This window comes from Enhydra lutris, unplaced genomic scaffold (assembly GCF_002288905.1).
Source record: "Enhydra lutris kenyoni isolate GAN:26980312 unplaced genomic scaffold, ASM228890v2 scaffoldscaffold113, whole genome shotgun sequence".
In the NCBI taxonomy this organism is placed as follows: domain Eukaryota; kingdom Metazoa; phylum Chordata; class Mammalia; order Carnivora; family Mustelidae; genus Enhydra; species Enhydra lutris.
This window is the reverse complement of record NW_019154197.1, coordinates 630,574-655,797: the sequence shown is the minus strand read 5'-3', so window position 1 is coordinate 655,797 and position 25,224 is coordinate 630,574. Positions and strand designations below refer to the sequence as shown.

Genomic DNA, 25,224 nt, shown 5'->3' with positions numbered 1-25,224 from the left:
CCCTTTTAGGAGTCATGATATCAACATAGGAATGGTCACAATCTACTTCAAGAACAAGTTGAAAGAGTCCTATGATCAGCAAGCTGAAGTAGCTATTCACATGGACCGCTGATCGGAAAAGACAGATTATCCAACCAAACACTAAGGAAATGGAAATACTTAAAATCACCAACTTCAAAAGCGCTTCCACTTCCATTTTGGTCTTTAATTGTGGTTGTCAATTAGAAGAATTGACTTATATGGTTTTTAAGAACATATTATTATCCAGAAGAATTCAGCAGGAGGATTTCTGCTTCTTCCTGTGATAAAGTAGCTTGCAGTTAGACCAAAGCTCCACAAAAAGAGCTAGAAAAGCTGGATTAAAAAACATCTGTGCAAAGGCTTCGGCGAGCAATGGAGGCAACCAGGACTCAAGGGGCCAAGATCCAAGAGAGAAAAGAACCAAAAAGAGGTGCGGAGACATTGTGAGAGCCACATCCCGCCTACTACCCCCACCCCAAGCTGGTGAGAGGCTAAGAATCATGGCACCTCACAGAAATGGATATTTAACATGGATAATAGTTCAGGTACTCAAATCTTTGGCAACAGAAAATTTGACTTAAAACCACAGGAGATACCTCTATACATTCACACAGAATAACTAAATTTATTATTTTTTTCATGGCAACACTAAGGACTGGCAAGGATTTGGAATAACAGGAATTCTCATTCAATACTAATGAAGGTAAATCATGCAATCACTTTGGAAAACTGTTCGGTACTCTATCCTAAGGCTAAATATGTGCATAAGCTGCAATTGTACTTATAGGTAAATATATAAGAAAAAAGCCTACATATGTTCGGCAAAAGACAGGGATGAGAATGCTCTCAACAGCATTACTTGCTAAAGCCTCAAACTCAAGAAAAATTAAATGTCTATCAATATACAACAGAGAAACTTATTCTGGTATAATCACACAATGGAATACTAAACGGCAAAGAAAAAGAACAAACTATGGACTGCCATGTGCAACAACATGAATGAAGGTCAACACCAAAGAGTAATGATGATTCCATTTTTTTTTTTTTTTTTTTTTTTTTAAAGATTTTATTTATTTATTTGACAGATCACAAGCAGGCAGAGAGGCAGGCAGAGAGAGAGGAGGAAGCAGGCTCCCCTAGAGAGCAGAGAGCCCGATGCGGGGCTCGATCCCAGGACTCTGAGATCATGACCTGAGCCGAAGGCAGTGGCTTAACCCACTGAGCCACCCAGGCGCCCCATGATGATTCCATTTTATACCAAGTTCAAAAGCAGGAAAAATCAAGGCCAGAGAGGTCCGAATTGTGATTATCTTGGTAATGGAGATCAATGGCTGGGAAGGATAGAAGTGAGTCTACTGGTATACCACTCATCATGACATGGGTGGCCTTTAAATGGGATATGCACTTGGTAAACATTCATAGCATGTAGTTAGGTTTTGTGCACTGATGCACTGGACACCACGGCAAGCGGCAGATCCACTGACACCCATTCTCCTTCTGGTTAATACAGTACTAGAGCCACATTACACACATACACTCTTGAGCACCATTTTTATAGACTCCATATGAAAGCTTCCTTGTGGAGAAGCTGTATGAGGTGGGGACTCTGAATGTAACTCCCCGTTGTAGTTATGTGTATGGTTGTTTGGACAGAGATTGCTTTTGTCAGCTTGTAACTCAGTTCTGGCCAATAGGATGGGAGCAGAAGTAAAAGTGCCATTTCTAGGTCTTTCCAGTAAGAAGTCTGGTTGTACACTTCCCTGGCTCTTTCTTCCCTCCCTAAGGACTGGAAAATGGCCAGGTGGAAATCTGCCTCGGGCCTAGAGATAGAAGGAAGATAGAAGATGGCACAAGCCCCCTATGTCTGGACTGGTATGTGAGGAAGAATTAAGCTTCTAGCTGGTTTGAGCCACTGATTTTGGGGAGTCTCCTTGTTACAGAAGCTGAGATGGTACCCTAAATAATATAGGCATTAAATCATGCCATTGAAGGTAGTTACAGTTTGAAAACTCTGTACACTTGATCTCTGAACAACTCAGGGCCCATTTATACACAGATTTTTTTTTTTTTCAATAAGTACAGTACAGGACTATAAACATACTTTCTCTTCCTTATGATTTTATTATAATGTTTTCTTTTTTCCACCTTACTTTATTGTGAGAATACATTATATACTACATATAACATACAAAACATGTGCTAACTAACAGTTTATGTTATTGGTAAGGCTTCCCAGCCAACAGTAGGGAATTAGTAATTGAGTTTCTGGGGAGTGAAAAGTTATACACAGATTTTCAACTGCACAGGTGATTGATGGCCCTAACGTCCCCCTGAGCCCCCAATGTGTTATTCAAGGGTCAACCATACTTTTACAATTCAATATTTGTAAAAAGACAATAGTACCTAATTGCTTTGTTGTCAGTGCGCCAGCACAAAACCTAGAGATGACTCTAGAAAAAAGCACAGGGCAGGGAAAAGAATATTGTCTCATGAGGAAGCTGAGAGTATCCTTCTATTTCTGTCTCTAGTGATAGGGGGCTTCAGTGTTGTTGTTTTTTTTTTTAAAGATTGATTTATTTTAGAGAGAGTGCACAGGAGGAGGGGTAAAGGGAGAGGATGAGAGAGAATCCTCGAGCAGACTCTCCGCTAAGAATGAAGCCCAATGCAGGGCTCGATCCCAGGGCCCTGAGATCATGACCCAAGCCAAAAGCAAAAGTTGGTCACTTAACCAACTGAGCCATTCAGGCACCCTGAGACTTTTTTTTTTTTTTTTTTTTTAACCTGTAAAATATAAAGGTGTCTGGATGTATCCAGTGATCTCCTCTGAGTCTAACATTCTTTGACTTTCCAAAAAGACTTAATGACTCTCCTACAATTGCAGTTGGCTGGAGGCCCCAACAGGAAAAGACCTCTAGTTCTGTGATATCCTTGTAAATATGACTTTAAGGAAGCCTTTTCAAATATGGAGAACAATGCTTATTATGTAGACTGTTTGTAGAATTAAATCACAATAAGTAGTACATTTTCTAGGTGTTCTCTTTAGTTATCCCAGCATCAATAAGCATCAAATATGAGCAACAGCAAAAAGGAGTGTCTTTAAAACACGAAGCATAGGGGCGCCTGGGTGGCTCAGTGGGTTGAGGCGCTGCCTTCGGCTCAGGTCATGATCTCAGGTTCCTGGGATCGAGTCCCACATCGGGCTCTCTGCTCAGCAGGGAGCCTGCTTCCCTCCCTCTCTCTGCCTGCCTCTCTGTCTACTTGTGATCTCTCTCTGTCAAAATAAATAAATAAATTCTTTAAAAAAAAAACAAAACACGAAGCATTAATGACCCTTAGTGAATCATCAAGGTACAGTGAATTAATGTAGCCAAATGGAAATAAGGACAGAAGAAGAGGATTAGTCAACAGACAGATATGCTGAATCCAAAGAAACAAATTGGCTTCTTTTCTTTCTAAATCCTTCAAGGGCCTATTAGTTGATGTGTGACCTAAGAGTTGGGTTTGTGTTTTTTGAAAGGAATAATTTGTGCTATATTGTGAGATAATGAATGATGTTTATTAGTATACAGGTGAACCTAAAATAAAATCTTCCATACTTTATATGGTTTAACTATATACAAGTTATCTTACCTGGGGGTTTTTAAACACAGCATATTTTTCCTCTTTCTCCAAAAACAGCACTTTATTTTCTGTGTCTCTTGTCCAGTCTGATAAGACTTCAACGACATTTTCATGGTCTTCAAAAATCCTTTCTGATGAAATGAGAAAAAGCATTCTTAAGGACCCAAGACATTAGGCCTTCCAACAGAGAAATAAACTAGTACTGAGTTAAACACAATGCTTCCCACGTCTCACTGGTTTTTAGAAATCCCTAACTCTTACATGATGTCACACTGTAAAACCCCTATTGTATTTCTTCTTCAGTGTCAGGTCTTCAACTCCTTTGCCATAAAAAAAAATGACAGATGAAAATACAATATCGTAGAATGGCCAGTCACTGCACTTTTTTCTTATTAGCATTTCTGACTTTAAATAGTCCCAGATGGCGGTAAACCTCCTATCCATATGGAGGACCATGAAGCAGTAATTGGCCGAACAACTTTGAATGAAGCTGTGGGACACGAGATATGTGCTCTAAAACATCACCCCCTAAGACTCCAAAAATAATGTATCCATGTTGGAACTAAACCTAAACATAAGGAAGGTTTTCATTTCTCTATTTGACTCCGGGAGTTGAAAAGTACTTCAAGAGATTATTTCATTGTAGAACTTTTACTTCAGGGAAAAAAAAAAATTCACTGAAAGCTTCTAAGGCAGGCTATTCTGTATTCCACCAAGCTCTCCTGAGGGGGGGGAAAAAACTGCTCTGCGTGATCTTAACAATGAGAAGGAGCAAGGGTATTTCTTTAATTGCCTTTTTATCTCTCTCTCTCTCTCTCTCTTTATTTTTTAACTCCATCCATTTTGACCAACTGTCTTTTGCTCTTTGGGGCTGAGCCTCCTCAATTAGACAAAGGGAGTGGGGATGATGGAAAGGGAAATGAACACTGATGTACGGCAGAGTCATGCTATAAAGAAGCAAAGTCTAAAGGATATTAGCTATAGACACTCAGGTCCTCTCCAAATCAGCTCAATTTACTCATAAGCATGCAGTGAGAGGTATCATCCTGTCACTTTCTTTTTCTTATGGAGCCACTAGAGAAGTGGCAGTGACAATGCTGTCATCCTCCAATGCTGTGATCCGTTGTAACAATCTGAGTCTCTTCACTGCAGAGAAATGAAGAGGCAAGCACTGAATCTGACATAAGGGGAGTGATTTATGGCAAGTCTTTACAGCCTTGAACAAAATTCTTCTTATTAATAGGCCCAAACCCATCATATAGCAAACCCACAAACCCACAAACTGTGCTCCAAAAACTGTGTTTTTGGAGCATAGTTTCTCACGGGGGATGGGACTTACCGATCTGCAGCTCTGTGTAGATTTCGTAAAGACACCAGTCTACGTTGCAGTCACAATGGGTTTTCTCAAAAAGGTTGTCTAGAACATCTCGGGTCAATTGCCGCTCGTCCACCATCAGTGACTTGGTGCTGTTATCATTCATGTGCACCTTGACAACAAGCTGGGGACAGAGTCACAGAGCAGCCAGTAAATTTCAGTCACTGGGGAAGCCACGGACATAAGGTTTCAAAACTGCTACTGTTTCTGTGAATTTAAGTAAGAATGCGTTCTGCAAAGTCACTCACTATGAACTCATATGCTCAGTACTTATTTAAGGTGCTAAGAATACAGGTGTAGAGAAACCAATTCACAAAAACAAAACAAAACAAAACAATTGCACACATAATGAAGTCCTTGCCCAGCCTTCAGACATTGTATTCTGGTGAAGGAGACAGAAAAGAGAAAGAAGTGCTGACTTCCTGCTTTTGTGACATCTTTCTGGCACTTGTCCAGGTTCATCCTAGAGCCTGGAAGCATGTCTTGATTGAAAGGGTCTCTATAATAAATTCTCTTTTGCCCAGCTGGAGCTGAGTCCTTTTTCATGTGACCTGAGGGTTCTAAGATACAGGCAAGACCAAGCTGGTTACTTTACAACTCTTTTGAAGATCAGGGGTACAAGCGACACAGCACCACTGAGAGGTCTTACAGGGTCGAGAAGGTTGTGTCACAGCAGAACGCGTTTGAGATTAGAGGTGGATTAAGCAAAATGAAAGAAGACTGAGAAACAAGCTATTATGGAGGCATGAAGACAAATCAGTGATCAAATTTACTTTTCATTTCAGTTTTTAAAAATTCTACTCTTCTGATTTCACAGTCAAATTAGTCGTTATCCCATTCTGAATCTAGAGGGTATGGTGGGAGCAGAGTTTACTTATCTTCACTAAGGACATAGGATTTCACTGGCTTTTCCCAGGCAACTTGGCTAAGTTATTAAATCTTCTAACCACCCCCTACCTCGAGAGACCATGATTCTGATGTAATGTAACAGAATTAATTCATGACATAATACAGCTAGGGTCTGGATTTTCTCTGACACCTGTGTATTTGTAGTGTATATCTAATTATAGTAGTTGTTATTTGTGAGTGCTACCAGTTATAATGGCGTTATATATCCAGTCTGTAAAAGCAACACTGGAAATGTGCCCACTCATTCACTATACACTTATGTTTTGCGAAGATTTCCTACAAAACCTTCTGGGAAGAACTGTGCTTTTATTTTATTCTTTACCATAATCACTAATCCTACTTAATTAAGTGGGAAGTAGGTCTAGTTGGAGTCTATCTTTGAATGCAAGGCCAGAAAGAAATGTTGTCTTTCCCTTTTCAGACAACACTGCCTGACCACCAGCCCGTGGTGCTGCAACCACACGCACTATCCTTAGCCCCAGAGGAGGCCTAGAAACACCCCAACCAGAAACACCTGATACAACTCTTGCTTAAATTTCTACTCTAACTTGAAAAGCGAAGGATAAAATAGCTAAAGACAAGTTCTGCCCATTCTGTTTGTCTACTGTTGGTGCTGGCTACTTAAGTGAGACGTGGCACTATTAAAAACGTACATGGAGCGCCTGGGTCACTCAGCATATTAAGTGTCTGCCTTTGGCTCCGGATGATCTCAGGGTCCTGGGATCGAGTCCTGCATCGGGCTTGCTGCTCAGAGGGGAGCTTGCTTTTCTCACACACACACACACACACACACACACACACACACACACACACACTTTCTCTCTCTCTCTCTTTCTAAGATAAATAAATAAATAAAATCTTAAAAAAAATATGAATAGAGGGACTAAAGAGGCCATACAATTGATAACATTTTTCTTCCTCCCCAAAAGTTTGGGTCAGGTTCTGAGCCACTGAGAAAGGGCCCCTCCTGTCCCACTTCCACCTAATCTGATCTTGAACATGTTCTGCAGTGAGCTGAACGAAGAGCCCGGTTCCTGCGGGCTGTTATGCAGAGTTACGGAAACCAACCAAGGGTCTGGGTGGAGATAGAAATCTGGACGAGGGGCTGGCAGGGACCACAAACTGAAGTGCATATAGGCCTTCTCTTCCCAACACCTGCACGCGGAGAGTCAAACACAAAGACATCGGGGCAGGAAAAGTCCTCTCCCCAGGATCACTCAGATTAGACCTTTACTCCAGGTTTGTCTGAAAGATACTGTTTTTTCCCTTGAAACCCTACAAAACCTATAGACCAGAAACCTCTTGTTGAATAGTTGCTTTTTTTTTTTTTTTGTATTGTATGTTTGTCTTTTGACATATTTAAAATGATAGGCCCAAGTGCCACAATGTCAAAAATACACTTATCTGACTTGAGAATTGAAGCATGGAGGGTTGCACAGAAAAATAGAAAATCCTCAAATAGCGGGCTTTCTTCACTATCATTTATTTTCTGTGTGTGGAAGGTATACCCACTGTTCTCTGCTAAGAATTATTGCTATAGAGTAGCTATAGGTCCTAAGAAACACTGCCAATGTTAGGACTGAGAAGACTTAATCTCCCTGATGGAAAAATTTAATGATATCTGATCACAATTCATTTTTGCACAGGGATTCTTGAGAAAAGAAAACGTTTGTGTTTTGTTTTGTTTTGTTTTGTTTTTAATATAGAGAAAAAAAAACTAAACCACATAATTTGACAGTGATGAAAGGTTGTTTTTTAAATTTTTTTTGGCAGAAATTGCAAACCAAATTTAATCCACATGTAGTTACAAATATCTACAATTACAGAACTTAGAAAATAAAAAAAAACAAACAAGAGAACACTGGTGACTTTCAGCAAGAAGAAATTATTTTTACTACTCTTAAGAGCTTCTATCACATTTACAAGCTGAGGAGTAGCTATACCAACACATAATATTGCTAGATCCCAGTTATGTGATTCAGCAAGCAGAGCACTTTTCATATCATTGCTGTTTGCTAGAGAGTAGAATGATGAAGCATGGAAAAACCTCCCTTTCTAAACTATTATAGTAAAGACTTTATGGTTTTTATTTCTCCCTTTTCTTTTGCCAGTTTTTAAATAAAAGAATATGCTAGACCTAAATCCTTCATAGGTTTTTTTTTTTTTTTTGCTTCTGTGCTAAAAATGTACACACAGTTGTTTTCCTGTGTCACAGAGCTTTAAAACAAACAAACATATGAAATTCACCAGTTTTCCATTTCCAAAACTTTGTAACCTAAACTGTGCACATCACTGGCAATCCAAATGAAGTCCACACCCTACAGAACACTTGAGGGCCAAGTCCTTCAAATAGACTTGATTTCCACGTTGCAAGGTTAGTAGGAGCCCGTCTTGGTTACTTCAGTAACGTGCAAGTATGTCTCGGTTATGCTCACAAGCTTTGTTTTAAGGGATACATTTGGAACCTCTGAAATCAGACCAAATACACAACTTGGCTTCTTAATTTTCTCTCTTTCCCCACTGATCAGAGTGGCTTCTGTTTTACATCTTCTTTGTAGAATGAAAACAGGTTGTGCTTTGGGTTTTCTGTTACCATTTACCCACCGAAGTTATGGAGAAGTTCTCCGGCTTTCCGACACGCTGCAGGAAACAGCTGCTATCTACTACCCCTCTCTTAGCCTCTAGTCGAAGCAAATCAACTGAATAAGCTAGTTGTCCTACCTTTTTATCTAACAATCAACTTCTCTTTTCACTTCCCCTCTGAAAATACAGCCAACATGGCCCTCTTTTTATAAACAATCCAGTGGTTTAAAATAGTTTAAGTAATTTCCTTTTGTGTTTTATCTTACAGGTAAAGTCAGTGGCCCGGGGCAGCCCACAGTTATGGACAGTGAGCTACTGCGCTGGAGTGGGTTGCACAGAGGGCTATCCTGCTTGTCATCCTTCCCCCTACAATCCATTTTCCACAAAGTAGCCAGGATGATCTTTAAAAACCAGATATTATCCCCATTTAAAAACCCTCAAATGGCTTCCTAATGCACTTATAATATCTTCCAGACTCTTCTTCCGGTCCGTGAGACTGTGTGGCCTGGCCTGCCTCGCTGACCTCAAATCCTCCTCCCTTTTCCCTCCTACTCAATGGCTCTTGGAGCAATGGCCATACAGCCCTGCCTGGGAATGCTCCCCCAACACACCCTTGGGGAGCTGGGCTCTTCTCGCGCCAAGGTCTTTGTTCCAGTGTTGCCTCCGCAGAGGGCCTCCCCCATCACGAGGTCCATCTACAAGTGACTCGGGCACTCTTCATCACTTTTTTCTGCTTTACTTCCTTCCTAACACTTATTCCTCTAGAATTTAACTCTACGTAGGCAGGGACCACACCTGAACTGGTTTACCTCTGTAAACCCAGCATCTGCTCTATGAGATGGGGATGCATCAGTGAAGAAAACACAAAACCCCTGGAAGAACTTCTGTGGGTGTGGGGAGTGGACGTAGGCAATAAGCAGCATAAACAAGTAGGAGGATGTTATGTGGATGGTGATGAGCATTGAAGAGAAGAAGAAAGTAGGGAAGGGCTGCAGGTATTGGGGGTGTATGTGCAATGTCAAGTAGAGACCTGACTGAGCGGGTGACCAGACTGAGGGGAGGAACAGAGAAAACCCACTGGAATCTGGGGAAGAGCTTTCAAGGCAGGGCATGGTAAAGTACAAAGGTCCTGAGGCCAGCGCATACCTGGAGTGTTTGAAGAGCAGTGGTGAGACCAGGTAGTGAGAATGGGGTATAGGTGGTGGGGGACAGTGGGCAGCCAGATAATCTAGGTGCTTTATGCTGCTGTGAGGACTGGGCTTTTCTGTGTGAGATGGGGTTCCTTGGGAGGCTTTAGCATGAGAGGGAGGAGAGACAGGACAGGAACTGGAGCACACACAGAAACATAACAGTTCATCCACAGTAACAGGAAAGACTATGGACTCTTTGTCACAGGGCAGGCAGGCAGGAAAGCAAATATGTCAGGAGCTTATGGACCTTTCCTTCTGAGTACTTCTATTTTCTCAGTGCCACAGGCAGCAACAGCATTAGCTGAGAGAATGTGGATGAGGAAAGAGGTATCAGAGGTTTTAAAGGAGAGGAAAGATAGGAATCATTTCTTTGGTGAGCGGGTGTGTGTGATTGCGCTGTTGGGAAGCCCAGGCAGTACCAAGAGCAGCTGAATGGGAGGAGAGCTGCATTTAGGGTTTAATAAGGTTAGTACGAGGGGAGAGAAGGGCAAGGAAGCCAAGGATGTGTGATTCCGGTAACTGGCCACAGGATTTAATCAATGTAGAGAACTGGGAAGAATAATGCTAAAAAGTGCATGCATGTTTAAAATGGTAAAAAATGAACAGACTGGTCTGGGAAGACCTCATAGATGAACCCTGAATGTCTGGATCCAGGGGTAGTCAAGGACTATTTACTGAATATCATTCAACATGTGCTGAACACCTTCATTCAAGGAACCATGAGGGGTGCTGTAGGAACATAAAGTCTCATGCTTTTCACCCAACTAGAAGTAAAAAGTTCTTACGTGGTCTTAGACCTGATACACACTTCAGGAAGACATTCAGGTTTTCAGATATTCTTTCTCCTAAGTAGCCAAATTAACTGTTATTAACAGTTAACTATTACTAGGTATGTGCTTCCACTGAGGTTAAATACACGTGTTTTTGTTATAATATATGTGTTCCTAGAAAACCTAGTCTACAGAAAACACTCAAAATTGCAGGCTTACTGGGAAACTAGGATTAAGCAGGTCACTCAAAATTTATGCAGCTTTGTACCCAGAGCACTAGCCAAAACAACATTTGGGATCTCCGGACATAAGGAGGACATCTAGGGCGGGTGGCAGGGAAGTAGGCTGCCTGGGAGGTTGTGAAAATTGCACAAAGCAGTCCTGGAAATGCCAAGGTGAGGTCAATGGGAAGCTGAGCTCTGACCCCGTAAAGGTGCGTCCAGAAGGTGGCGCCACTTACTATTACAGAACACCTGAGCAGAACCCAAGAGGGTGTGCCCCCAAGGGAGGGAGCCCCCGGGGGAATGGAAACTTGGAAGCTTCCACATTTACACTAACAGAGGTCCTGATTTATCAGGCACAAATGAGCTAACTGATGTCACAGAAAGTAAAACTATGTGATTATCTCTACTAAAATTTTCACAAAATTACAACTATTTGGAAGACACCACTCGAAATTTTATGTCTTTTATCATCCAGCATAATACCATGTTATTAATTTAACTGCCCCATGCAAACGTGATTCATGGCTTACCTTCTTCACTTTGGCCTCCTTAAGTTTTTCCAATGCTAGCTTAATTTTATCGGCCTTGGCCTGGGCTGCTTCTTCTTCCTGTAAAACAGCAAGACATTCAACACAGTCCACTAGACAAGAGCAGTGAGGAGGTACCCACGCCATGGCTAACGTCTCAGTTACCTTATGCTGACAGAAGACAGTTGGCACCAAATTTCACGTTTGATTTTCAGAATTTAAATGACTATAACAAAAATCTTCAGCCCAAAGATGTAGAGACAGCCACACTTTATATCTTGGGGCTAGTAACTTCAAAAATTTTATGACAACTCTAAAAGTGCTTCACATACGTGGTCCACACAAATCTCTGAGTGGCTCTAGACAGGGCTGACCTGAGGAATCTGCTAGTGAATCTCGAGGGATTTGAGCACTCCCTGAAATTACACACATTATTCCGGATCAGCGCAGTTTTCTGGAACTCCTAGTTTTTACCCGATTCCTAAAGGGGTACTAACCTTCCTAAAAGTTAAGACTTAGACTCAAACTTATAATTCACCAAGAAAACACTGACCAAAACACATGAGTAGGCAGAAAATAGACTGAAATATTTTATGAGCCCAAAAGCCCTTTGATTTTTGTAAACAAATATTCCAAGAATAGATTAAGACTCTCTTATTTATTTATTATTATTTTAAATCTAAATTCAATAGCCAATACATCATTAGTTTTTGATGTAGTGTTCAATGATTCATTAGTTGCATGTAACACCCAGTGCTCATCACATCACATGCCCCCCTTAATGCCTATCACCTAGTTACTCCATCTCCTCAACCCACCTGCCCACCAGCAACCCTGTTTGTTTTCTGGAGTCAAGAGTCTCCCATGGATTGTCTCCGTTTCTGGTTTCTTCCCATTCAGTTTTCTCCTACTTATTTATAATGATGAGGAAATGAGCTGTTCTGGTTACATCCCAATTACTTGAAAGCAGACATACATCTTCTTACACCAATGATCCTTAATTTTTTTTTTTTTTTTTGAGCCACCAACCCCTTTAGGAATATGTTGAAAGCCAGAAAGCCCATAAAGCTTTACATGTGCATTCAATTTTGCATATATTTTCAGGAAATCATGGCCTCCTAGAAATCTTCATGGATACTACATTAAGAGCCTCTGCTCTTTCAAATGGCAGTTGTTGAAGAGTTAAGAGAGAACAAGTGTTGGGGAGGATGTGAAGAAAAAGAGAACCTCTTTGCACTGTTGGTAGGATGGTAAACTGGTACAGCCGCTATGGAAAAAAGTATGGAGGTTCCTCAAAAAATTAAAAATGACTCCAAATTTCCACTTTTGGTTATATATCCAAGGAAAATGAAATCACTCTCCGTGTTCACTGCAGCATTATTCACAACAGCCAAGACATGGAAACAAACTAAGTGTTAGATAAATGGATAGATGAATGGATAAAGAAAATGCAGTAGATGTACAATGGAATATATTTTTCCATAAAGAAGAATGAAATCTCACCATGTGCAACAACATGGGTGGATCTACAGGGTTTACGCTAAGTGAAATAAGTCAGAGAAAGACAGGTACCATATAATTTCACTTATATGTGGAATCTAAAAAAGTCGAACTCACAGAAACAGAAAGTAGAATGGTGGTTGCCAGTGATTGGGACAGGGTGGGGAAATGGGGTGATGTTGGTCAAAGGGTACAAACTTCCATTTATAAGACAAATAAGTTATGGGAATCTAAAAATGTACAGCACGCTACTATAGTTAACAACACTGTATTGTGTACTTGAACGTTGCTAAGAGAACACATCTTACGGGTTCACACCACATACATGTGCATGTACACACATGCACACACACAAAAGTAATGTGAAGTGATGGAGGTGTGTCTAACCTTGTTATAAAAATCATATTGCAGTACATATGTGTACCAAAGCATCACGTCATACACCTTAAAATTATACAGTGTAATATGTTGATTAGGAAGTAAAGCTGGGGAATAAAAGAGTCTCTGCATGGATCACTAATTTTTAAATAATTTTCTACAATAAGTACACAATAGAACAATACACATGATAGAGTATGACTTAATATTTGATTTATATTTAATAATTATTCATTCAAAAGGCACTGTAGGAACTTTCAGGGTTACTAGGGTCGTATTCATGAATACTGACCACCATCACACAGTACAACAATGAGCAAGCCACAGGAGACAGAGCAGGGCTCTTACTTTTAAGTGTTTTTCAAGTGGCTTACCGTAAGGAAAATCCTTAAAAGTGCTCTTTTTATTCTATAAAAGACATATTATAACTTAATGTCCCAAATAATGATGATATAAGTTTCCCAGATGTATGGCTTCCCAGTGTTCAGAAATTTGATAATACCGAGCACTTACCACCTGCTTGGTCACAACTGCCCCACCCAAATACGACACTACTAATGATTCACGGGTATCTTTGCCCCACTGAACAGAGCTGCCAGAGTCAACAAAATTCCATTTAATTTCAGAAGCATGTAAGGAATGCTTACAATTCTTTACGTACCAGGTTAGCACACGGACACAGATATGTATTTATCAGCTCCACAGCTGATGCCAAGGTAATAAAACATTACCCCCAAACTGAGTATTGTCAGGGAACGTTGCACACAAGTATAAACTTTAGCCAAGCTCTATTCACTCCTGAATATGGCCCCAATATATTCTTTATACACACCAATGTCTTTTCATGGAGGATTCTGGCTTTGCAATGAATGTACTCGGTATCCTTGTTTTTTAAGTATCTCAGAACTCCAGAGACTTATAAATGTAACTGTCCCTCTTGAAGAAAGTCAAAGATCACGGGAAGCAGAGGTAGCAGAGCAAAGAGTTCTGCCATCTTTGCCCCGCACACTTACCTGAGAGAGAGGTTCCGGCGGTGGTGGTGGCAGAGGAAGGTCTACCATGGGGTCAGCTGGTGGGGGAGGTAAGTCATTCTCATAGTGGCTGACACTAACTGCAACGACATTTGCTCCATAACCAAGAGCCCCTGCACCGCTGAAATCTGGCATCTCCGGGGATGCGGGATGATGCTGATTCTGAGATGACTCTTTCTGTGCCTGGATTGTCCTCTGCTCAGCCTCGCTTATATCTGCCACCAGATCCGCCATGAGAGCATCTAAATCTTGGTCTTCCAGTGCATTTAAGGACTCTGATGAGGGAAAATCATGTTAAGGATCAAAACAACAATTTATACCGGGAAAAACTGAAAGAAGGCCATTTTTAAGAGTGATATTTGGGTACTGGCGGTCAGGGGCTGGGAAACAGGGAGAGGCTGGCGAAAGGTGTAAACTTTCAGTGGTAAAGATGAATAAAGCCTGAGGATCTAACGTATCTAACACAGTAACTATCGTTGGTAACACTACTGTATAAGTGGAATGTGCTGAGTGAGTAGAACTTACATGTTCTCAACAACAATATCAAAGAGGGTAAATACGGTGAGGTGATGGATGGGTTAATTAACTCGATGGAGGACATCTTTCACCAGGGATACATGTATCAAGTCATCACACTGTACACGTTAATGTCTTACAATTTTGTCAATTAAGCCTCAACAAAACGGAATTCCTCCCCTACTGTCCCCCCACCAAGTAAAAGGAGGAAAATATGTTTGCTACCCTCACAGATTAGCTATAAAGTCAGATCCAAGCACGTGACTTGCTAAGTAGGAATTCTTGTATATTCTGGTGCAAAATCTGAGAGTTTTAGGAGATGGGGAGGGGACATGTTGGGAACAGACAGAGGGGAGTTTTCCCTAGGTCTCAGGAGGGCAGACAGAGTACCACTGATATATGTACTTAGAAGAAAGTAAGTCTCAACCAACTGGGGTTTAATATGATTTAAGACCTGTGGTAAGGATAACGTCTCTGTAGGGACACCATCTAACTAGAGAAACTCTCAGATTCAAAGAATGAACAATTAATGATAAGCAGCAGTAAATAAAGCACTAAGGAGGCTGAAGTAAAAAACAATTTTTAAAAATTGGGGTTATGTGGTAAAGACTTTGTAAGATGATGAGCTGCGAGGTAAGTTTTAAAAAAAGGGCAGACATAGATTTTCAGAGTGAGGGTGAGGGAGGAAGTTCTCATTGGAATTTCTCCCATGTGTGATTGGCGATCAGACATGTGATCCTGAAAGATGACCTACAGTGAGGCCTAGAGGGAGTGGGGTCAGTGAGCAGTGATAGCAGAGCACTCTGGCATTCAGTGGATGGCAAAGGTAATGAACACAGGATGGGCACGATGGAAGTAATCCACGAGGAAAAGGAGTCACCTTCTGTGTGTTAGGACGGACTGGAATGAGTAAATGTAGCCTACTTAGCGACAGGCATGAGGTTTTGAAAAAGAATTTATTGCCACACATCGTAATAAACACCATGCGGCATACTGTCCACATGTTAATAGTTCTAGTGTATACAGCACTTAGACTAAGGTCTGGATCTCCAGTCTGAGTGAAAAGGATTTATTTTCTTCCAAGCGATTTTTGCATATGACTTCTTCATAAAATTAAATTAATCTAACAATTTTCAGAGACAATATATGTAGAACAAACAAAGCACATTCACAATTTCCCAATGCCAGCAATTACACTGTGATGGTTGCCATCTAAGCAAATGATTTTAATCCTTTATAAAAATTTTAGGGATAAAGTTCCCATAATAATTCTCATATTAACAACTTCCAAAGCAAATTGTAATTCCCACTTTATCTATATAGAATCGAGCAATATAGAATTGGGGAATAAGAATGACATGAATTCTGTTCAGAAGTCTGTCACTAACTCTCTGAATGATTTTGGGCAAAGCAGTTTTAACTCCTTTTAGCAGTGTTTTAAGCAAAGAGAGTAAAACATTTATTTCTTTTCTAATTCCCAACACATTTAATTTTCAGTACATATTAGTACTTTTTAATGGTTTTGTCCTAGACCCAAATTGTGCCACAGGTATATGTCTTATCTCCTTAAGGACATGAGCTTTTTGCTACTGTACTTTAACATTACTATGTTTATATACTGCTGGGTTTCTTTGTTTCTATCATTTTCAGTAACTTTTGGAAATTAAGTACTGAGTGCTTAGAAAGGATTAGTTGCCTGTCATTGTAGTATTTTTAATTTTAATTAAATTGATTAAAGCTCAGCCACTGTGAGTGTGATAAGGCAAATCTGCATTGTTTACATGGACGAGTATACATTATTTATTAATGTCATACACTGTAACAAAGTATATTGCTTTTTTTGAAATGTCGTGAGTGTTACCATCATTCGTGATGGAAATGATGGACAGGAACAGTAAATTTTTATGGCAAACAGAAAAGAAGGTGAAAAAAGAAGTCAGAAAAGATGTATTATAATTTATCCAGATACAGGCAACAGCACCTAAGGGTTTATAAAAATATTATTGAAAATAACAGAAGCAATGAAACCCAGTGAGTGACAGAAATAAAACTTGGAATTTGGGATTTTTGGGCTTCTCTATTATTCTGTTTTTCATTTTTTGGTGGGCATTGCAAAATCTTTGGAAATCTTTCTCAAGAGTTGCAGTGAATTCTCATTAACTTGGAAGCAATTACTTCAAGATTCATTGCTATTTGAATAGCACATGAGCTAATGTCTCCACACTAAATAAGAAGAGAGATTTTGTTAATAAAATAATGTGACCATCTCAGGGAGGATAGAAAAAATGTCAGAGCAAATATATTACATATTAATTATATATCAATTAAAATATATTTTGAAGCATCCGTTCATATATTAAGCAATCATTTTGAAATGAATAATTCATTATTACCCTTGAAGGGACATTTCCTTATTAATAGTTTTGTTATATTACTGTACCTTATTACTCTAAGGGCTTAGTAATGAGGAGAAACTCCCGTTACTTAAAAAAATTGTTTTGATACTTTACATAAATGCAGGATAGTATTCCCTTTCATTGTAGGCAAAAATATCTTCTTAGGCCCCAATTTAATCCAGACACCATAAAACACAGTCTGAAATCCAGGACTTTAAAACATCCAGGTTCCTTACATTTTTGTTTTAAATCATAGTTTTGTACAGATTTTAGATATCATTATGATCTCAAATTACTTAAGAAAAAAGAAATTACTATGCTTACCATTTAAATCTTTAAAACCCACACTGTAGTTAAATTCAGCCCTGGGCGGTTTGGGGTCAGGAGGAGGAAGAGTGTCAACTCCTAAGCTCTGTGAAAAAAGATCCCCGCCCCCAAAGTTATTCACTATACAAACATGTCTGGAGCATATTTTAATCATTAAGACAAAAATCATTTATTATTTACACATTTTCTTTCTGAATATGTTCTTTAAAAACTGTACTCTTACATGAAAATGTTTTATGTGATTTTTTTCACATACAGAAAACTATAACTTAAAATTGTTCCACAAGGTGCATCCTGAAACAAACTAGGTCAACTGAGAATAATGAGCATGAGATAGTTTATTTTTATAAATAACAAAAAAAATCTCTTGTAGTGGTGCATTTGTGACATGAATATGCAATTCTAGAAGGACTTTAGTAATGACATCAAAGAAAAGGAATGTCTAGTTACTTGGAAGATAAAAGCTATTTCAGGATGAATCTGCCATTAGATAGTAAAATGTTACACTCTTATTCAATAAAATCCTTGTTAAAAAGAAATTAAGAAAGAATAAGTTATTAGTTGTGTAAATAATGGTTTTTAATTGAAAAAGTGCCTTCCTATATGATTTAAAAGCTATATTACTAAATTTTCAAAAATACTTCTTTTTTTTTAAATTTTATTTTTTATAAACATATAATATATTTTTATCCCCAGGGATACAGGTCTGTGAATCGCCAGGTTTACACACTTCACAGCACTCACCATAGCACATACCCTCCCCAATGTCCATAATCCCCCCCCCCCCCCCCCCCCCCCCCCCCCCCCCCACCCTCAGTTTGTTTTGTGAGATTAAGAGTCACTTATGGTTTGTCTCCCTCCCGATCCCATCTTGTTTCATTTACTCTTCTCCTACCCCCTTAACCCCCCATGTTGCATCTCCTCTCTAAATTTTCAAAAATACTTTTATGTCTATAGTTTGAGATGTGCTTCCCCCACTCTGAAACATGAACAGTTTCATGACAGTGAGTGCATCTTTTCATGTTAATTTGATTTGGTAAATAATATCCTTGTTCATGTCTTAAATTTCTGAAGGGAGAGAATCATTATATGTTTGAGAATAAAGTAATGGGATACACTCATTTATAAGTAGAAACAAAAAAAAAAAAGAGCACTAATCAAGAAGTTAAAACAATCTAAGCAAATCAGAATCAAAGATAAATGGTACAGAAAAGTGACTGCCGTTCCAGAATTCAATCTGAAAAACAGAATCAGCAAAATTGTGAAGAGGGTAGGCTGACAGGTGAACTAAGGGGCAAATCCCAGAACAAAAAATTTAGTGAAAGTACAAAGAAATTCATTAGTGAGTTCGTTTGCTGTGACTAAGAAGTCTAACATCACAATTAGGGCACAATTAATCTTTGTTCAGGATATAATTTACTATGGTATTCAAAGAAATTAGAAGTAGTTCTCTAACAAAATATTAATACATAGATGTTTGATAAGACAGACTTCCAATAAAATATGGAAAGAGAGAAAAGAGGAGACTGATTTCCAGAAGGAGCTCCCTTCATCATAGGAAAGTCATTCAAAGCTCAACATGAAGTAAAGAATGTAGTATGTTCTCCATGTGTCTGGTGATTTTAGGTGATATACAAAAACACAAACAAAATTTAAATTATCATGTACCTCTTTGGATATTTATGAAAAATTAAGTTATAACATCTAACCTACTTGAGATAAAGTATAATTCTAAAAAATCAATTAAAGACAAATATTAAGAAAAATAAAGGACAGATGGGTTGCAACATAGCAAAAATCATGAAGGTAATATGTGTATGACTAAAGATTGAGAACACTGCTCTGTATACACATATCATAAATTATTTCATCAGAAGTTTCATAATGGTGATTTTCTAATTCTTCACTCCTTTTATATGTTTAATTGGAATTCTATAATAAAGAAGAACTTTCTTGGGGCATCTGGCTGGCTCAGTCCTTAGGGTGTATGACTCTTGATCTTAGGCTTGTGGATTTGAGCCTCATTTTGGGTGTGGAGATTATTTTTTTTTTAAGATTTTATTTATTTATTTGACAGACAGAGATCACAAGCAGGCAGAGAGAGAGGGGGAAGCAGGCTCCCTGCTGAGCAGAGAGCCAGATGCGGGGCTCGATCCCAGGACCGTGGGATCATGACCTGAGCTGAAGGCAGAGGCTTAACCCACTGAGCCTCCCAGGTGCCCAGGTATGGAGATTATTTAAAAATAAAATCTTAAAAAAAAAAAAGAACTCTCACCAATCATTTGTTTAGTCTGAAATATAGTTTGACTGGGACCATAGAAAGACTGAGTTTTAAAAAAGCTTGGTTCTTTATCAATTTTCAGAGTGGTAAGTTAATGTTCTGTCAATTTCCAATGATGACTGATAAAGTAATTTTGTTTTTGTTATTTTTTGTTATTCTTGTTATTTGTTATTCTTGGTATCAATATGAACTCACAGTTTAATTATTTGTTTTTGTCATGTTAGATATTTAAAGTTTTTATTTTTAAATATTTCCCTCTTTCATGGTTTTTGAGTGTCCTATTTTCCTCAGGAAGGGTACCACATCTTAGTACTGGATAAACATTTTTCTCATGTTTCCTTCCATATATATTTAACATATTTAGATCTTTGACTCATGGAACTCATTTTGATATGAGGTATGAGGTAGAAATCCAGCTTTTGATTTTCCAGACATTATCTCAACCCAATTTATTAAATAATTCTCTTTTTTCTACTTATTTAAAATGCCACTTTTATCATATTTTAAATTCTTGTATATATTTGAATCTAGTTCTGCTTCATGAATCTTTCTAAATGTAGCATTACCTCTTCTTTTTTATATTTTCACGGATATTTGTCTATTTAAATCTTTCTCATATAAATAGTGGAAATGGCATGGTTCCCCTTCCACACAAAAAATCCAGTTAATATATGTATTGGTTTCTGGACTTTATGTCTCCCTATGCACAGATATACATACATACACACATACACAATTTCTATATCCATGACATACATGTATGTGTACACATATATACATACACATGCACAGACACACACACACACACATATGGAGAGAGAGAGAGAGACAAAGAGATGGACATAGGGAATGATAATGCAAATGGAGTAACACATTAATTAATGAGAAATCTGGGAGAAAAGAAAATGGGAGTTCATTGCATTATTCTTTCAACTTTTCTCTAAGCTTGAAATTATTCAAATTATTTTAAATTTGATTAATATATGTTATATTTTATATAATAACATATATTAATATATTAATACATATTATATGACATATAATAATTACATCAAATTATTCAAATTTAAAAAGTTAAAGTCATTATTATATTCTAGTTTCCTTTAATTTTGCTTCTTTTGGGAAATCAGGAAGCCTAGGTTCAATCCAACCATTCCAACCACACTGCAGCTTCAAAGAAAGACTATTGCACAAAATTCACAAGTGAGGATAAAAATACAGCTTTTCTAATGGCTCAGAAAACACTCAATAATCTCACAGGGCACTTGATAATGGCTGGATTGAAGCTTAGGTTTTAGACTCAAGGTCAAAGTGGGGTCTTTTCTTTACCATGAAATCTTGAGGCCTATCTGTTGGGAGAAGTGCATTAGCCGAGGAAGCCCTGTGACCATATCCATTTGAGCATGATAAAGAAAGAGCAAACACCATTAGGGTCTTGAGGGGAGGCAGGGGTCCAAGACACAATGAGGGGCCCCCTTCCCACTCTTGAGTTAGAGTAACAACACTCAGTGGTGGAACTATGAAAAACCTCAGACCACGACCAATCAGAACAGTCACAGGGAGCTCCTGAGTGGCTCGGTGGATTAATCGCCTGAGTGATGGTTTCAGTTCAAGTCTGATCTCAGGGTCGTGGGAGGGAGCCCCATGTTGGGCTCTGCATTCAGCATGGATTCTGCTTGCGTTTCTCTCTCTCTACCTCTCCCTCTGCCTCTCCTCCATTCTCTTTCTCTCTCTCTCTCAAATAAACAAAAGAAAAAAAAAAGAAAAAAAAAGAAAAAGTAAAAGAAAAAGAACAGTCACTCTCCCAACCGGAGTAGAAGTGAGTGAATGGATGGAGACCACAAATGTTCACCCAAACCCTTCCCTCTCATGGGCAGCATAAGAAGTACCCTCTGCAGGAATGTGGTGACCATCCTGACACTCACTGTTAACCAGCAGCCTTTTCATCTAAGCCTACTGTCTCATTTTTTGTTTCTTCCTTCACAGAGTCTAAACTTCCTTGAATTTTACATGAACTATAAAGCAGATGCTAACTAAAATGGATTTATTTTTCCTGAAATAAATATTTTTTTTAAAAAACATAGACTATTCTTTGATTATTTTATAGGAAACTTTTAAGATCCCTGTCTTATTTAAGAATATCAGATTATTCTTATTTTATTATATTACACTGAAAGTTATGAGCTGACTATGCTCTGAATCAAAGAAGCATTTATGAGAACACTACAAGACATACTAATGCTCACCTAACTTTGTAATCTGGATCAGTGGTCCTCAGGTCAGCAGCCCTGGGGCTCCAGTCAGCCCAACAATGGGGTTTTCTGAGTTAATCTAGTCCTGGTGGCAGGGGCTTTTTCCTAGATGTGATGCTTGTCTGAGTGCTCTTCATGCCACTCTGAGAGGACTAAGTTTTTACACACTAATCAGAAGTCACAATAACTCCTATTTATCCTTTAAAATGTAACATTTTGGGGTGCCTGTGTGGCTCAGTGGGTTAAAGCCTCTGCTTTCAGCTCAGGTCATGATTTCAGGGTCCTGGGATTGAGCCCCGCATCGCATTGGGCTTTCTGCTCAGCAGGGAGCCTGCTTCCTCTTCTCTCCCTCTCCGCCTAATTGTGATCTCTGTCTGTCAAATAAATAAATAAAATCTTAAAAAAAAATAAAACGTAGCATTTCCTCAAAGACTGGTACTTTTTACTAAAGATCATGTGATTTTCTTGGCTAGTCTTTTTTTTTTTTTTTTAAGATTTTATTTATTTATTTGACACAGAGAGACACAGAGAGAGAGGGAATACAAGCAGGGGTAGTGGGAGAAGGAGAAGCAGGCTTCCCACTGGGCAGGGGGCCTGATACGCAGCTTGATCCCAGTATGCTGGGATCCTGACCTGAGCCGAAGGCAGATGCTTAACGACTGAGCCACCCAGGTGCTCCTTGGCTAGTCTTTATATAAAAGTAACAGCAGGAAAAATTGTTTAGTAGTGGTGGTTGTGTGGGTTTGGTTGGGGAAAATTTGTCCATTGGCTAAATATCTGAACATGATAAGCACATGAACTGCGATAACAATGTATGTCAATGCAGTCAATTAACTGACCCCCTTGAGTACAATCAGGAAAACAGCTTGGTTTCATTCTCTATCACTCTTACAGTTATATCAGGAAGATACAATATTGTCATTCTCCAATTTTTTTTTTTAAAGATAGCTCTCTTGTCATATTAAAGTCAAATTCTATAAACCTGTCTTTTACTAATTTGAAAGTTAAAAAGGGGTCCTTACCTGGGTTAGAAGATCCATCTCTCCCAGCAAATTGCTGAACATTTGGTCTATATCTTCATTTGACTCACCCATCTGAAAAAGGAAAAAAAAAAGCAACAACATATAAACAGTCTAATAAAAACCTGGTCCTGGATAAATGTCCCACCTCTTTATTTTCCCCATGAGCCCTGTCCATGGGCAAGTAAGTTGAAAAGAGAAGGCTTTGGAGAGAAAAGTTCACTTCACCCTGAAATTCCATGCCTGCCTTCTCTCCAGTTTGCTTGGTCCAAGACTGAACCAAACCATAAAACTGTCTCAGAGCAACGCTTGGACTCTATTTTCTCAGACTAGACCAGTCTCTGCAGGGCCAAGTGGACAAAGTGAATACCTACAAAACTAGATTGATCAGAAAGGTCGGGGAGGGGACTTCAGTTAAAATAAGAGAGGACAATGAGAACATGGGACAAGCACATCCTAACTAGCAGACACATCGGAAAGAACCAGGTAAACATGCACGTGGCCAGGGAAGCATGTATTTGAATCTAAGGAAGCCATTCAGTGAATGCTCAGGGTCAGACCATGGGACATAAGGAGGTGAGTGAGCACTCAGGTGCGTGACAAGTAAGGCAGACACTGCAGGTGTCTTTGGTGAAAGTTTGAGTCAGGAGGACGCAAACATAGCATCAGTGAGCAAAGGTGGAATAACAAAGAAGGAAGATCCTATTTTTGTGTAGATTGCCAGGCTTAGTGTTTATTAAAGTCAGGGAAGGAAAGGCTGCTGCAGACAGGTCCTGCCTCTGGTTGGGGAAGGAAACCACTTACATGTGGTTTTATTCCCTCTCAGTTGCTTACAAAGCACCTAAGTCATGCCCTCCCTTCTTTAAATTACCTACAAAATGGAGAAAAGAAAGTATTTAAGTCAACAAAATACTCATGGTTTCACATGCTGTCCCCTCCAACAATTCATCCGGTATTCAAAATCTCAACATGGATGATTCATTTATTACTTTAATAAAAGTAAACTGGCAGGATAAACAATAAAATTCCAGAAATACTTATATGAGTTTATTTTCATTAGAAATATTATGCAGTACGATATGACCAAAAAAAAAAAAAAAAAAACTTTCGGAAGAATTATTATTAACAGGGAAAGTTAAGAGTAAGTGTATCATGGTGAACATTTCATAAAGTATATAATTGTCCAATCACTATCTTTTACACCTGAAACTAACACGATATGTAAATTGTATTTCAAGTTAAAAAAGAATCTTAGTGCTAACACATTTTAAATTTTTCATAAGAGAAAAGTAATCTATTCAGAGTGAAAAAAATAAATTTATTTGCCGACCTCAAAAGTGCCAGCCGGTGTTCCAAAAAAACTCATAGAAACCAAAGATGATGTTAATAATAAGAACCCTGCCATTAAAAGACATTAAAGCTTTTTCTTAAATCATTAAATTCAGAAAAACACTAAAATGATGAAGAATTTCATGAAAAGAAATGTGATACGGATGAGTCAGAAAACCTGTTGAGCGCAAAGACCTCAGTTTCTCAGCCTGTACACACCACTGATACACAGTGGCGAGGGACGTGCCAGAGAGAATCACACACCTAAGATGCAAATAACTCAAAACCAACAGCATTCTCATGACCTCTGCTGAAACTCTTCCCGTGTTCATCTGGTAAAATCTTGCCCCCTGCCCTTTCACTCCCTTTTCCAGAAGTCTGTTGGTACTGGATTATCAGAAGGAGTGGACAACATCAAGATTGTGCTGTGTCCCTACATAGCACGCCTGCTATGGAATGAATTGTGGTTTAAAACAATTGCAACCTTGGTAAAAACAGGAAGACATTTGAGTTAAGTGCCTTTATTAAAGTAAATTAGATTAATCTGTAAATGCAATCATCTCACACATTCATCCTCCCTACAAGAAAACCTCATTTTGGGGATGGACAGAACAAGATACATACAGTGTATACAAATGCACATATATACATACACATATGTACGCGCATGGAAAAATAGCCCAGCCCTGACAGCTAAAATGTAACTTGGATTAGACCCAAAGAGCGAGGGTAGGGCTGCCTCAGTCAAGCAACAAAACAAGTGGCGTGGCATCATGATCGGGTGGGATTAACATCTTTCTGTGAATACGTAATCTCTGAGTTCCTTTTGGGTCTTGGAAAGGACAACAAACTCTTGATTTAAAAAAAAAAAACAAATGGAATAAGACTTTAGCAGACAGATTTTTTTTTTTCTGGAGGGGAGGGAGTAGCTAGGAGAGGGGTGGGTGGTTGAGGCTGCATATCCAGACTGAAATT

General features: G+C 38.9%; 1 protein-coding gene across 1 annotated transcript in view; it reads right to left on the bottom strand.

Annotated features, from left to right (window-relative positions):
• Positions 1–25,224, bottom strand: part of LOC111139709 (amyloid beta precursor protein binding family B member 1 interacting protein) — a 110,762-nt gene that overhangs the window by 42,242 nt on the left and 43,296 nt on the right. Inside the window, exons 2-7 of the mRNA XM_022492056.1 lie at positions 22,924–22,995; positions 17,366–17,453; positions 14,112–14,404; positions 11,224–11,301; positions 4,982–5,141; positions 3,652–3,773 (exon numbers count right to left, since the gene is read on the bottom strand). Coding sequence (XP_022347764.1) covers positions 3,652–3,773; positions 4,982–5,141; positions 11,224–11,301; positions 14,112–14,404; positions 17,366–17,453; positions 22,924–22,995 — 813 coding nt within the window. The remainder of the gene's footprint in view (positions 1–3,651; positions 3,774–4,981; positions 5,142–11,223; positions 11,302–14,111; positions 14,405–17,365; positions 17,454–22,923; positions 22,996–25,224) is intronic.